Below are 15,668 nucleotides of genomic sequence, written 5' to 3'. Positions count from 1 at the left end.
TCACTAGAAAGTGAAACAGTGGGATGCTCTCAATATTTGAATAACTTTTGAATGTTAGCTTTTATCCGTTTCTGTGTACTCCCTTTCCTGGGCTAAGCTGGAGCTGGGGAAGGGAGCTAGGCCTAGGGCCAAGGGTCTTCTCTAGGTTTGCAGGCCAAGACAGGATGGAAAAATCCATGGAGAGTGGTGGTTGTGAAGGGTGCTGAATTATCCCATCTTTCCTGAGAACTGGAGGAGGTGGGGCAAGGCAAGCTGGAAATCTCAGCTTCAGGAAGCCAGGCTTTTCTCTTGTTGAGTCATCCACCTGCCTGCTATGAGGGCAGGGTGTGGGGACAAATAACCAGCTGAGCTGGAGTACTTCCTCGTCCCTTCACAGCCACGCCCACTCCAGTGCCTTCCTGTCAGGGCACTGTGCAAAGAAAGGGGAAGCCTGCAGTCCTCCAAGTGCCCCTGCATTTACTCTCCTTGTTTCCTCCTCTGGACCATATGTAGTCATGCATATTATCACAGTCTGAATGGGTTTCTGAAATGAATGTCCTTATTTTTTGAGGAAGCACAAGACTAGAGAGGAAATGACGTCCCAAAGTTGTTCTGTGGAATGTTCTGCGCCTATTAAGGCTTGCTGTCAATTTAAGCCCCAGTTTAATCAAACATATGTGGAAACCCAGGCATTAAGTATCTGTTGCTCACCTCTGAGCTACTGCTGTCAATAAGAGGCCTGCTGCTTCTGTTCTTGGGGTTAAGTTCTCATTCTTCAGCGAGAGAGAGGATATGGGGAGGGATGGGACAGAGGATCTGAAGTCCGGAGAATACTGGCCAGGTACAAGAGGGGTTTTCAGGATGTTAGTGGCTTCTAAATGTCTGAGAACCCAAAATTACTTGGAGATGGATCTGAGGTGGCAAGGGAGCACAGGCTGGGGGTGACAGCACAGCTCTGGAGTCCCCAGACGGAAGGTGGAGAGAAGTGGATTTTTTTCTGTCACACTTTGAAAAGCACGACAGACAAGGAACTGGACACGAGACAGTTTATTGTACAGTCATATTGCTGAAGAGGGAAGGGAGGTGCTTAGCTGTGTCAGCAGTCTCCTCCAACCTCCCAGGGTGACAGGGTTCCCAGTTACAGAGAAAAGAGTGGATGCTACCTGAATTGGGGCTTTTAAAACGTCAGAGTTCTAAGGGGCCTTAGAGGTGGTGCTGTTACAACTGTGCCTTTTAAAGAGGAAGAGACCACGCCCCACAGATACTGCCATGTCTAGTGAGCACCATACAGTTGAACTGGAACCCAAATCTTCTCATTCTCTGCGTCCCTACCCCCAGCCCCCGCAGTTTGGAAACCATCTAGACACTTTAATTAGTCCTGCTGAGTTTGGTCTTGCCTTTGTTGCTCTAGGAAATAGTTTAAATTGGTGACGTGAAGTAGCTGATCCAGATGTTTGGGGATTCAGCCACCAGGCAGGATTGTTCCATGTGTTTTATAAGCTTTTCTGGAAAGTTCTACACTAATATTTCACTTGCCTCTCTTTGAACTCTTACTGTGTCATGTTGGCTCCCAACACTTGATGGTACATTTGCCCACACAGTTCTCTCTAATTTAAAAGCTGATTAGAGGCAGTGACGAATCTGGCTGCTTGCTTGTTAGAGCCTCCCATGCACTCAGATGATCCCATAAGACAGGAATGCAATGATGAAGGCAGAGACTGGCTTTCATTGGCTTTGTTTTACATTTATGGTTTAGAGTTTAAAAGTGGTTTCCCGAAACACCATGCACAGGATGACAGGGTGTACAGGGGAGGTGTGCTTGTGTGCTAATCTCAGGGCCTGTCTGGGCTGTTCTCCACTGAGTCATACTTCTTCACAGTGCCTCAAAAGCCCTGGAAGAGCTGGCTAGTCCCCATTCCACACTGAGAAAGAAACTGAGGCTTTGGGTCACAGTGACTACGTGGTACAATTGCTCTTCTGTTGACCACCTCACATACCGAAATGGTGTTTGCCTCCCTCCATTCGGATGGTTTAAGGCGGAACCTCAGAAACTTGCCATAATAAAGCCCCCAGGGGATTACTGCTTGTGGGCTGGCCCCTCAGCCAGGTCTCCTGAGGCTTGCCTATCCTAAACCAAGCTGATGGTCACTCAGCCTTGATATTCTCTTGCTTGTAGAACACATTGCCACCTGGGTCTTGCTCATCCCACTTCTGATAGCCATTTCCCCAAGGGTTGGACGCAAGTTGCTCTGCTTGGTTAGGAGATGACCATGCTAGGTCTGAAAGATCAGAACCGAAACCTGGGAGAGTCTAGACAAATGATAGTTGGGTAATAAATTGCATAAAGATATCCTGAGGTACTCCTTGCAACTGTGGAGTGCAGGGCCGCTCCGTCTACTGCAGCAGAATCTGCTGTGGGTGTAAAGATCTGAGTTTGAACACACTTGCCAGAAGATTCTGCTGTAGAGCTGGATTAAGAATATCAGTTGGGATCTTTGCTGACTTTTATTACTGCTCTTTCAATTTGACTGAGCCTTTGAGACATTTCCCAGAGACATCACACTGGTACCAGTTTTATAATATACAAAAGCATTTCCCATCCGACTTTACTGGACACCCAAGGTAACCTTATTAGATAAAAAGACAGGCATGAGTCAACAGGCATAATTACCCCAACCTTGCAGAGGAAGAAACAACCTTAGGAAGTACAAGGTTAATAAGTGACAGGGTTCCAAAGCTCCCTGCCTAGCTCACACGTCCCAGCATTTAAACCTAGGACCTAATCCAGGGACTGGACCTGCTTTGTTTTTGGCTTCACCTGTAGACTTCCTAGAGGGATGCTCCACCTTGTATGTCGTTCCTGTGGCGCAGACATCTGTCTTGTCTTCCCTGCTCTTGGGCGCAGAGATCTCTTGAGAGTGAGGGCCATACAGTATTAACACTGGGTATCATTTGCATTACTTGTGCCCCAGAAAGGCAGCAGGTGCGGGGTGGTGTTCCTTGTCAGTACAGTGACAGAAGGCCTCTGGGGCAGGTAGATTGACTTTATTTCAGGTTTATAATCAATTTACCTCATACTAATTGGTTGGATAATGACGATCTACATTTCTGAAGACATTTAGTTGGCATCTATAACAAACCCACAAGTGTTTGCTAAGCAGGCGCAACTGCAATGGAAAGATGAATTCATTAGGATTGTTCTTCTGGGCAGAGCCACCCAGTGACTCTGGGTCCTGTGATGTTTTTAGCTTTAATTTTTTTAAGGGGCTTGGGATATGCAGTTTCTCCCAGGCAGAATTCCTTGCCATCTCAAATCTGTAATCCCTCGCTAAGCCCTGTGTAACAGGACATCAGGGTTAGATACTCTACCTTTGAAGCCTTTGTCCATAATGTATGTGTTCTGACGTCTGTCCATTCCACAAGTGCCTGCATAAAAACAGAAGGAAAGCGATACCGGGTGAGGCTCCCAGACCACCGGTGTCTCCTCCTCCCCGTGCAAGAAAATAGTTGTGTGCTCCTAGAACACTATTCCAGATTCAATCTATTCTAGATAATTCTGAGCACAGAGGGATTCTTAAAAGGCTCATCACATTAAGATGGGCTCCAGCGCCCTCTTTTCTTTGGCTTTCCTCTTAACCTGTTCCTTGCAGGATGCCGCCTGTGACCTTCGTAGGTGAAGTGCCAGGCTCTGGGGGCACAGGGTTAAGAAGTGAAGCCAGACCAGTGCTTAGCTGGAGGGAAAGATGCAGAGACTTCTGATTCCTTCTCTTGGCTTTGGGAACAAGGTTTCTCCCCCGTTAGCTCTGACCCTGCCTTTCCTGGATCTGGGGGTGCCAGAGAGAAGTAACAAGTAGGTGGGGTACTTGATGAGTATCTTTACAGGAAGAACAGTCATTCCTGGCCACAGCCAGTTTGCTTAGTTACTCATTTTGAAGGGGGTGGAGGAGGAGAGCTTTGTCCTGAAAACGCTGTGAGTGTTTTTCAGCCCCAAGGAATTATTTCTTCATTTTGCTGCTAGTTAACTTTTTCTTGGGTTCCCAGAATGCACAGTCCTCAGCCCTAGCTAGAAGCAGGACATAAACTTGAGCTGATTGCTACAAGTGCTCTTAGCACTTAGGACTGGGAGCAGGTCTAGCCTTCCCATGTTGGGACAGTGGTGTTTAACTCACAGTTAACCCCTTCACTCTGTTGGTTGTTTTTCCAAAGATTGCATATTTAATAGTCTATGTACACATAAGAGTACAGGTGCCCACGGATGCCAGAGGTGTTGGATTCTCGGGAGTTCCAGGTGATCATGAACTATCTGATCACTGGCTCCTGGGAACCAAGAGCAGTATGGGTTCTTACCCAGATACACCCTGGTCTTTAACTGAAAACAGTCTCAGAATCTATTGACTCTGCCTAACTTGCCCACATTTTTTACACTGAAGACAAACCCGCTGATACTAAGTTCCTTCCTCCATATAGAGTTCCCATATGAATTTGTGGAGTTCATATCTATCTTGTCTTACACGCCTTCCTGAGAGATAAAACAGAACTGAGCCATTCTAAAAGGTAGGAACCCATACCCTTCAAAAACATGCAGCAAGCCATGTTGTCCTAGACTTATCACTTAATAGTGGTCATTGAAGAGAGGAGGGTACCTATAGTGTTAGCCGCCACCACCCCTTCTTTATAAAACAAGAAACAGAGATAACTCTCCAAGTGGCCACAGCCTCGCTGGCCGTGAGCTAACCAGTGACTGATGGTCTGGCTACAGTGGATGAGGTCTGTGGGACGGGGGAACTGGGGCTGAGCCCGGATGATGCCTTGCGCTCCTGTTTAGACCTGAAGTGGCGTGAAGGTAGTGACTAAAAGTCCAAGGGTATTCAAAGCTTACATAGTTGAGGAACACACAGCTATCGGGGTCCTTGCAGCCATGTTTGCTCAACAAGACAAGTTCTGAACCTTCATGCTTCCTGAACCAGAGACGAGTCAGCTAGAGCCGAAACTCAAACCCGGAGTTGTCTGGCATACTAAGGCCTTCCCAGGGTGCCTGCCCTAGAGGAGCTAATTTGTAGAGAGGCCACATTCTCTGTCCATCCATTATATTTCTTTGACATTCATTTCTGTTACGTTTCCCCTTCCAGGACTTAGTTGCCAAGTGTCCTTTGGGTCTCTAAGAGTACTAGGTTCAAGTTCAGCGTTTGAGTCCAGAGATGCTAGAAGAAGATGCTGCCTATCTTTTTCCCAGTCTCTGCTTTGTGACAATCCTACCTCATTTCCTAAGAAGATACAGTTTGGGCCACTGTTAGGTCTGGAGCCTTTCTGGAAATCATTGCGTTTTTTTGTCCAGAGAACCAACCCTCTGTTACCTATACCATGATTGGGCTGCATATCGCAGAAGGGAGGGAATATAGCTAGGCTGTGTCCTGTCCACAGCAACCCCAGTATATCTACCTTAGCTAGCATGGTGGGGTAAAAAGGGGAGTCGGAAAGGCTAGGATGACTGCCACCTTTGGGTAGGGCATAGGGACTGTGGACCAGTCATGGGAAGGCTCCATAGGGCAGGGATGGGGTGTAGAGCAGTCTGCTCTCAGGGTGGAAGGAAGGGCTGGGGGTCTGACCTGGTGAGTGTGGCTCAGCATGGCGGCTGAGGTGTCTAAGTTCAATGTAGAAGTCCTCGGGCGGGTACCTGGCCTCCAGGGCACTGATCTGGAAATGGGAGTCTAGTGAGAGGAATGACAGGGAGGAGCCATTATTCCCAAGGCCTGGATGGCAGGAGAAGGGGGTGGGAAGCAAAGGATGGGGTGAGGGGCAGATCAGAAGGAATCAAGGTCTTCATGTAACATCCAGAGGGGGCTGGGGCATCTGTCTTTCTCCTCCCATCCCATTCCGTTCCACCCTCTACTAGGGCAGAAGGAGGGAAAGTGCCAGGTGGAGGATCCTTTTCCATGGTGGCAGATAAACTATGCTCCACCTGGGCATCTCTGTATCCCATCCCTAAACTGAGCCATAACCACATGCTCCCTGTACACTTAACCACAGGGGAAGCCATGCTCAGGACTCAACTCATTTGATTTGAGATGGGGCAGCTCCCTTCAGTACAGAGGTCAGGGTGGGACTGGTAGGGAGGATGACTCAAACCACTACTGACCTAACACGTTCACATAGCTGTAGGGGGTCCAGCCTGCTGTGTCTCTGTCAAGGGACTTGTTACTGAGCTGTTTGGAGAGGAGACCCAGTTAATACCTCACGTCTCTGCTGCCCTTCCCCAAGTTGGTGCTTGGCCCAGCCTTAGTGAACCCATCCATGACATGGTCCTGAGCTCCTAGGCCCTGGATAACCAGATGCTGTGTTATATGACAAGCTATCATGCTGTGGTTGAATTGAGGCTAGTGAGAACAGAGTGTACCCAAACCAAGTTCTCAGGTGTCTGTGGCATACTTGGGTGGAAACAGACATGCGGGGCTATGATGCAGGAAAGGAGGCCCTGTCAGTTCCCTGTGTGTAACGGCCTCTCCAGCACAGAGGTACAGCTGCCTGCAGTGCTTGCCCCCTGGGCCATATATGAGGGTCTCTTTCATGTGACTAATGATGCAATACCCTCCCTGCATTCTCTTAGCTGCCCTTTATGTGAGGCAAGGATGTTATTTCAGACATGGAACCATACCCATAGACACACAGGAGCCAAAGGCAAAGTTGGCTCTTGAACTCAGATCTTAGCTGCCTGTCCCCTCAATGGCATCACGCCTACCTTTTGTGCAAGTGATCTGCCAGGAGGGGTTCTTGTCTACATAGGGCCAGCCTCAGCCCCTGGGAGGTGAGCCAAACCAGAGGGTCAGCAACTGGCTTCCCCTTCAGTACCTCCAGTTCTCTACTGAAAGAACGGCTGACTCTTAAATAATGACACAGCCTGAAACCTTTGACTCATCCCTGGCTGGTGCCTCTTAGCCTGTTGCAGCTTTGATAACATGGCTGTAGTTGATCAAGGGCTGCTTGTTGGGCAATTAAATTCTCTACTCTCAGCTCCTCAAGCTATAAACAAGAGTCTTGAGTAGAAGGTAGAAGGCAGAGTGGCCAAAGCTATTGGGCCTCTAGGTACCCTGCATGCAACCTGCCTGTTTGATAGAAAAGCAGACCCAGGTCTGTGGGCTGAGGGTCAGTCTTCAGGGAACAAATGGGGAGGATTCTCAGCTGCGAGGAAGAGGCCTAAACTGTGAAAGCTTTGCTCCTGGGCCAGGATGGAAGGTACAGGAAGCCAGGGATCCTGGGGTTGTCACTCGCTAAATAGTCCTGCCATTCTGAGTATATGTGTGTGGCACGTGTTTGGGTGGGTGTTAGGAAGTGTGTATAGCAAGCACCCTCACAAACCTTATCTTCGGTGGGCTATTGTTGTCTGTCTCTCAACTCTGCCTCTTACTGGTCCATCAAGGGATGCACCACATGCTATCTACACACATATATGCTAAGACATCTCTTTCTAAGGTTTGTAATATTTGTCACTAAGGACATCCACCTATTCTATGACCGAGTGCAGTGCTTGGAGCTGTCAGGGTGGACACTGGTCCACCCCAACTCCCCTTTTCAGCAAGAACACTACAGTGTTTGGGTTCACATCAGACGTGTGTATTTGATGAAATTTATGCTCAAGTTCAAGAGGCATCAAGTGGTTAATTGAATAATGAGTTACAGTCTATTGCTTTAATACATTGCCATAATCCGTGGTGAGTAATGTATTGGCATATGGTATACACAGGTGTGAGATAGGATGACTACATGTGATATTACTATGTTCTGGTAGGTACTAGTTAACTACCCCTGAGGTTCAGGTATGTGTGCCAACGAGTGGGCAGTGTGGTGTGGTTTCATGGGATAGAGCTTGTCTCCATACGACATACTCTTTCCCTGTTACACGATTCAGAGGGTTCTCATGTCCCATGAGTCCTAGGACCGCTCTAAATGTAGAATTTCCACACAGCCTTTATGTGGGGGTGCAGTTCCTTCCTGGGCAGAGGGGGGCGCTAAATGGAGAGAATAGTGGGTGAGGATTGGGGAGCCAGGGGGCCAGTACCTTGGTGGGGCTGTTCCTGTCCAGAGTGCTGGCCTGGCTGGTGGCAGGCCCCCCGCACGCCAGTGTGTGGTAGCTGGCGTTGGAAAAGCACTGGGCATGGCTGCTACTTTGAGACAAATCTGGGAAGAGAACAAGGAGCCATATTCCATTATACACCTGCCCTTGGTTGAGATACCCCAAAACTAATGCTGGGGTTGTGCAATTTTGAGTGTCCCCGGCAAAGAGGCAGCTAATGTCCCACATCCTCCGAGCTGTGTGGCATCCACTAGCCCTACAGCAAGCGGGAGAGAGCCCGCCAGCTTCGTGCTTCCTGATGCCTGCCCTCGTTGCAGCTCACAGAGCAGGCTTGCTAGTATAGGGTGGCACGGTCAGCTGGAAGCTGCTGAGCGCCGGCTCTAAGAGCTTTATGTCTTTGAGTTGCTATTTTGGGTGGATTGACTTTCTCTTGATTTCCCTTATGTTCAGACCCTAGTAGTAAGTACTTGGAGAGCTCCATTCTTGTTGACCCCAGCTCTTCTGAGGATTCTACAGGACTGGAAAAAATTCAGCCCTTCCTGCTCATTGTCAGAAACTTCCAGAGTTCTACGCGCCTTAGCCTTCATCAGAGGATGTTGCTTTGGCTTGCCCCAGAGTGGCTGGGAGGTCTCTGGATGCATCGTCTATACTGGGGCCAGCTCTTTCTATCTTGTTCCTGGCATAGAGCTATCACACAGAAGGCGACACTTAGCAGGAATGGCACATGTGGTCTGGGTACTCTGAAATTAAGCAAGCTATGAGCCATTGGAAAGGCACTGCTCTCTCTCAGCAGGGCTGTCTGGGAGCTTCTACTGCTTAGCTAACTATGGAGCACAAAGCCTTCTCTTCAAGGTCCCAGCAAGGGGAAAGCAGGGGATCCGGTGCAGTTCCATACACACCTCACTCAAGACTACCACGGGATGCCCATTGGCATTTCTACCGTACGGAGGCACACGGGGCTCCGGCATGTCTGGCAGAGGGAAACTTCCCCGACTTGTGGACTTCTACGTAAGGCACCACCTTTGTCACTTCGCTTCTTGGGCACGGCCTGAGACTCTCCCAGGGAAAGCAAAAGTGGATAGGACACAGCTTATCCAGTGCCCTGGCTTCACACTGGGGAACTGTTCTCCGGGTTGCTTAGAAAAGTTACTACTTAACTATGCATGCTCCTGTAGGCACAGCCATGTGAGGAGGATCGGGAAGTGGGGAGTGGCACCCAGACCCAGCTGCTAGGAGCTTGGGCTCCAGGAAGCAATACCTCTTGCAATACCGCAGACTCCCCCCCACCCCATTTTGTGTCTCTGGGTGACCGTCCCCAGCCACCTATCTGCAGACGTGACCACCCATGTTGAGCCAGAATGTGGATGTTCCTGAGAAGGCCACATGCTTCCTGTCAGGTTGTATGGGTGAAGAAGAGACGCTGGGGCATAGCCTGACCTGAGAGAGAGTAGTCTGTGCTGGTCATCCTCATGGCTGGGGTGTAGGAGACACGGGGAGCCAGGTCACGGCCTTTCTCTTTCTGCCGCCTCCGTCGCCAGGCAAACAGGCCCAGCAACACCACAGCCAGGAACAACAGGAGGATGACGCCTGTGACAGCACCCACTGAGTGCCGCTCCGCTCCCAGAGCTGGGCTGATCTTGGTGTAGGGATTCAGCTCGTCCATCATGAGGGCAGCTGTGGGCAGAGGGAGGCCTGAGCCAGAGGTGGGCCCGATCCCAAGGCTTCCATCCTCCTGCCTTTGCCCCTTCACCCCTGCCTAATCCAACCCTCACAGCGCCTCCATTTCTTCAAAGGCCAGAAAGTGATTGAGTCTCAGGGTTACAAGAAGAAAATGTGATTTAGGTGTGAAGCAAAATAAATGCTTACTGAATGCTGGTCCACACGTGAGTTAAAGTTGCTTTATCATGGCAGGCCTACAGAAAGGGATCTGATTATTTACCCTTTCTACATGGTTGGAAAAAAAAATAAATAAACTGAGTCACTAAGGTTAGGGAACTTGTCTAAGTTCACCCAAGCAGTAATTCAATCAGGAAAAACTGGCTTCAGCTGTTCTTCCTGCTCTACCAGCTGTGTGACTTAGAAGGTTCATGGGGACAGCAACTCCCGCTTCCTTGGGGGTTCATGAACACCCAAATGATAGACTAGCCTTGACAGCTGGGAGCTCTGTGACTGCCTTTTACTGCTCCAAGACACCTCTTGATTGTACATGTGTGGCTAAGTCCCTCTGTGACCGTGCTGGCGAGGGTCTGACCTCTAGCTGTGCGGCATCTGACCTCCCCTTGGTTCTCTGCTGCTGGCTGGGTTGTCACTACTAGGAAGGCAAACGTTGCATTTGCCTCAGCCACATAGCTTTACGTTGCAAAGTAAGTGAGCCCGATGCAAGTAACTGAGAGCCTGCTTTCTGTTTCCATCTTCTAGAACCAACAATAACCTCCCACGTTTGCAAAACAAAGGGATTTCCCATGCACAAAGCCAACATTTACAGAGGGCTCACATGTGCCGAGACCTTTCTTGAATTGATCCCTCTCAGCTGTACCATGCAGTGTCACCTAGGCATAGAGCTAGAGTCAAGTTGAGCCCTTTGGACAAAGGTTAACATCTACTCAATTGAATGTAGCGTAAAAGACCCAGCAAAGGAAATGGCCTGCCCAGAGACACCTAGCAGGGAGTGGCAGAAGTCAAACTGGGCAGGTGTTCCAATCTAGCCTGATTTGGCATCCTTCCCAAGCACTAGCCTGTGCTTCATTCTTGCCTTGCTGTGGGGGAACTACCAGAGGATATATATGCACAGAGAGGCTGTGAAGGGAGGCACCCAACTGTGAATAAAAGGTAGTGTCGTAAAACGCAACTGGTCTGCTTAGAACTCTCCACCCTGTCCAGGAACCCTGCCATCTGTATGTTACCTTGGTCACACCTGATTCCTTTGAATCCCGGGCTGCAGTAACAGGTACCAGTGACATGGTCACACGTGGCGTTGTTCATGCACTCACATAGCTGCTGACACCCATAGCCAAAGGTTCCAGGGGCACATCCTGTATGGCACGCAGAGTGCAAGTAGACAGTGAGACACAGCCACACCACAGTTCTCCCACTCCATCTGGGGAAGCTCATGGCAAGAGGTCAATTCTGTCCCACGCACAGTGAAGCCTATTGAACTGGATTGCCTATTGTGCATAGATAGCTGGGAATGTGTGGAGTCAAAGCACACCTCTCCCTCCTGAAGTCATTTAAAGAGCCGGAAAATCTTGCCTTGTCTGGTTCCTCCTTGCTCTGCCCATCACAACCCAGCCCTATCTAAAGAGGAGAGAGATCCTCACTGCACGAGTGTATAGGGTTAGCCTTCAGTCTTCCCCAGAAGTTGTCCTCAAAGTCTGGAGTACAGGAGCCCAGTGCCCAGGATGGGGGTTGGGTATCGGGAGAATGGGGTTGAGAGAAGCAACTTTCCCAGGTTAGGGCAGCTTACTCTGTTCACAGTGGCGCCCGGAGAAGCCTGTTCGACAGGTGCATTTCCCAGTGATGTGGTCACAGCTGGCTCCATTCTGACACTGGCATATGTGCCCACAATCCTTCCCAAAAAATGCTGCAGGGCAACCTGCAACAAGACCACAAGACATAGTTGGTGTGGGCTCAGGGAAACCGAAGAAATGTTGCTGGGACCAGGCTGGTCTGCTGCATCCTTCGCAGCATGGGATAAAGGCTAGCGAGGCCCACAGAGACATCTGTACCCACTGAACCTTGGGCTACATCTGTACCCACTGAACCTTGGGCTAAAGGGGAGGACGTGGGGACAAGGTTATTCATGCAACTAGGGCCTCAGCAGCAGAGGACAAACTTCTGGCCTCTTTGCTGTGCAGCCCTGGGATTTCTTCCCCATGGTCCAAGGGTCTGATCTTGTTGATTGCCGGGATACCCTATAGCCTTGACCTTTCAGGACTCTGGATGATCCTGAGGTGTGGCTGGTCCTGGGGCCAGCCTCTTCCCTCCCTCTGCAAACCAGGGCTATTTGCAAAGTGGCCAGTAGGCTGCAGCATATGACTGGGAGCGGCTGGGAGGCAGGGCTTACGCTGGGTGCAGAAGAGTCCAGTCCAACCAGGGGTGCAGTGGCAGGCCCCATCCTCGGCGCTACAGCTCGCCCCGTTGTGGCAGCTGCATGTGTGGAAGCAGGCAGAACCCCAGAACCCAGATGGGCAGGCTGTGGGGGAGTGTGGGGGGGGGGGGGAGGCAGAGAGAGGGAGGGCAGGACAAAGGAGCAGAAGGAAAGGAAGGGGAGGCGGGCACACATCAGAGCCAGGACACCTGGATGGACCCAGAGGGGCATCTCTTGGCCTTTGGGGAGTTGATAAGCTAGTCTCAAAATCTCTTGGCCTCATCCCATGGGATTGCTATGAGGACCAGAGTCTCTGCCTGTTCTAATCGTGGGCGCCTTTAGGCAGCCCTACTCCAAAGGGCTCCTGCAGCTCCATTCTTACAGGGCCTCTCAGGGACAAGGGTGGAGTGACACCGAGGGCACTGACTTCTCCACAGGTGGCAGGGACTGTCTTCTCTTTGGGTTCTTGTGCTGTTTGAAATTCGAGCCTGTGGCTTCCACCAAAATGGAATTCCTCCAGGTCCAGCCATTTAAATGGAACCTCCTTATAGGTACTGGCTATGTCTCACCCATCAGACAAGGAGCTTCATAGGCCAAGGCTGGGGCCCCTTTGGGAAGGGGTTGTTGCCTTGGTATCAGACTGTAGCACCGTGTTCAGGCTTAGGGTGCTCAGGACATCACTCACAGGGGCCATCCCACGGGTGCTCCCATTCTTCCAAGGGTAGCTGTCCTAGCCTTGCCGCTCCCTCCTCCCCATCTGTATTCTGACTGCATCTTCTACAGGCGGATGCTAGTGGAGTATGAATTCTCAGGATTCATAGCACTAATGGCACTGACAGTATTGATGCCTTTAATACCTGCAGTAACAGTTTTCCACGATCAGTTCCAGTAATTCAAGTTTGACATAGAGCTAAATGGGACTTTTGGGGTCGGGGAACAGTGACATGGCTCAGTGGGTAAAGGCACTTGCCGCCACTCAAGCCTGTGGTGAACCAGAGTTTGATCCCTGAAACACACATAAAAGCGGAAGAGAACTGGTGCTACCGAGTCAGCCTTTCACCTCCACATCCTTGCTGTGGCACTTATCATACACACAGAAACAATACAAAGAAATGAATGGGTCTCAGGCGGATATTCTTGTCTGCCGGGAGAGGAACACTTGCAGGCGCAGCAGCTTACCCTGTGAGCAGTCCTTGCCGATCCACCCAGGGAAGCACTGACAGGAGCCATCGATGGGGCTGCAGGTCCCGTTGTTGGCACAGGAACAGAGCTGAGCACAGTCCTGCCCGAAGTGCCCTCCAGCACACACTGTGGGCACATGGAAGCCTGGCACCGGACTTCCTTCCCAGGCTCTAAGAGCCACCACCTGCACAGCCACACCCCAAGAGGCCCTGTTCTGATTCCTTTTACAGGGACAGGCTGAGGCCCATCGAGGGGATGTCACTTTGTCTGGGTCTCACAGGTAGGAAGTCCTAGGAAGAAGTTGGCCTCTCTGGACTCTCCGATGAGTGTTTCTAGACTGCCTCCCAGCCATCTGCTTTCCCCTGAGTTATTCTTGACTAACCTCCTAGACACATGGGCCACCACACAACCCCTTCTACAGACACCCCAGGCCTTTCTTCTCTCTGCTTTCCTATGCCGTCTAAATTCCCATGACCCTCAAGTCCGGCTATGGACGTCCTGCCTATAAGACTCATCTTAAGTGTCACACCTCCCTTGGAACAATAAGACACTGACATCTTTGTCATTTACCCCAGGAGCCTGCTTTTGGATCTTTTTTGTTTTCTTAGTATGTAAATGAAACAATGTATATCATCTTCAAGTCACTTATTCTACTTGACAGCTGTTTTGGACCAAGCTTGAGTTCTACCCTTTCTGGTGTCCCCTCCAATGCCTGGAAAGAGAGCAGGCACTCAAGCCACTGGGACCGAACATCACCCTTCTCCCTGCTCCCCCACCCCCCGTCTCTGGCCCTCTCTCCCATCCTCTGCATCCTCTGGCCTAAGCTTTGCAAGGGCAGGAAATGTGGTCTCATTTTCTATTGTATCTGACTGTCCAGTGAACATTGAGGATGTAGGCCTCAGGAATCAAAACCTTCTAGAAGGCTCTATTAATGCAGTCATCAGAGATTAGGGACATATTTCTTTAATATTTATTTAATGTGTCTGTATGCAAGTATGTGCACATGTGAGCAGGTGTGAGCAGGTGCCTGAGACAGACAGACGAAGACATCAGATCCCTTGGAGGTGAAGTTAGAGGCAGTTGTAAGCTGCCTGGCATGGGTCCTAGAGCATGAACTCAGCAAGCTTTCTCACCCACTGAACCATCTCTCTAGCCTTCGTGGGATAGGTACTGATTTCTTGGAGGAAAACAACCTCCTTTTGTTGGTCTCAAACCACGGATGCCATCGCCTCTGTCCCTTTACTCGGCCCGCAACTGCCAGCCCTTCCGCAGCCTGACTGTAGGCACCTGGTAGCTAGGGTACCTATGTAGTCTATACCTCTGTGGATATAGCCAGTGGTTGGGACAGTTGATAAAGACAGGTGGACCAACTCTGCCAGGAGCTTTGGGTTTGGGTTTTGTCACGCATTCAGCAAACCTACATGGCATTGACCTGCACCAGAAACTGATCAAAAGGTTTCACAAATACTACTAAGTTCACTTAATCTTGATAATGCCTTCATCATTGCATCACACTCTCTGTTCACAGTTACACCGCAAAGAAGTCCTACTGTTTCCTAGCTGAGGACATTTTAACAAAGCCCTTCACTTCCCACCCCTACCCCCTAGATAGGCTTCCTCATCAAGACCGGGACACCAGCTGCCACTCAATGGCCTCAGGCCGTGGTTAGTAGCTACAGGTAGGCTGGCTGATCTGGGCTCTGCTTCCTAAACTGCACATTGTCCTGCCTCCTCCATGCCTCCTCCATGCCTCCTCCATGCCTCCTCCATGCCTCCTCCATGCCTCCTCCCTGCCTCCTCCCTGCCTCCTCCCTGCCTCTGGGAGATGCTTTATTCTGAGGGCCCAGTTCAAGCCCCATCATCCTAAAAAGATGGCTGGCTTCCTTGCACCCTCTCTGTTGGCTGAGCCAAAGGACTATCCAGCTTGGTGGGGAGCAGGGTCCTGGAGCTGTGACACCAGCCCTCACCCCACAGCTGCACCGCTCTAACAAGGCGGTCTTCTCTTTGAAGTCTCCCCCCCCCACCACCCAAAGCAGACACATTCACCGACAGAGCTGCTAACGCTCTAATGCGTTAATTGTGAGACTTCTTAACTGAATCAAGAGCCAGGCATGGGAAGGGGAGGGGGGGGGCTGGTGAAAAGAAAACATTGGGTTATATTTAATCTATGTTTAATGATTCTGGGGAAGCGCTGTCCGTAATTTGTAACTCACTGGAAAGCCAGTCATCAGAAAGTGTCAGTTCATTTTTTTTTTTTTTTTTTTTTTTTTTTTACAAGGTTTGAGACTTAACCAGGGCAGTTGCCATTAATAGCAAACTCCATTAGATCTATATGTGGAAAAGACTCATTAG

At 50.2% G+C, this 15,668-nt stretch overlaps 1 protein-coding gene across 12 annotated transcripts in view; it reads right to left on the bottom strand.

Annotated features, from left to right (window-relative positions):
• Positions 1-15,668, bottom strand: part of Megf11 (multiple EGF like domains 11) — a 335,104-nt gene that overhangs the window by 13,417 nt on the left and 306,019 nt on the right. For 2 of the 12 annotated variants that reach the window (XM_076925760.1, XM_076925771.1), the window contains exons 16-24: positions 13,314-13,442; positions 12,111-12,239; positions 11,511-11,639; positions 10,951-11,079; positions 9,485-9,721; positions 8,033-8,151; positions 6,116-6,182; positions 5,586-5,687; positions 3,349-3,405 (exon numbers count right to left, since the gene is read on the bottom strand). In XM_076925760.1, coding sequence (XP_076781875.1) covers positions 3,349-3,405; positions 5,586-5,687; positions 6,116-6,182; positions 8,033-8,151; positions 9,485-9,721; positions 10,951-11,079; positions 11,511-11,639; positions 12,111-12,239; positions 13,314-13,442 — 1,098 coding nt within the window. The remainder of the gene's footprint in view (positions 1-3,348; positions 3,406-5,585; positions 5,688-6,115; positions 6,183-8,032; positions 8,152-9,484; positions 9,722-10,950; positions 11,080-11,510; positions 11,640-12,110; positions 12,240-13,313; positions 13,443-15,668) is intronic. The other 10 variants (XM_076925761.1, XM_076925762.1, XM_076925763.1 and 7 more) reach the window with 7 other exon arrangements.

This window comes from Arvicanthis niloticus, chromosome 26 (assembly GCF_011762505.2).
Source record: "Arvicanthis niloticus isolate mArvNil1 chromosome 26, mArvNil1.pat.X, whole genome shotgun sequence".
NCBI classification, from domain to species: Eukaryota; Metazoa; Chordata; class Mammalia; order Rodentia; family Muridae; genus Arvicanthis; species Arvicanthis niloticus.
The sequence above is the reverse complement of the archived record's forward strand: the minus strand, read 5'-3'. Positions and strand labels throughout refer to the sequence as shown.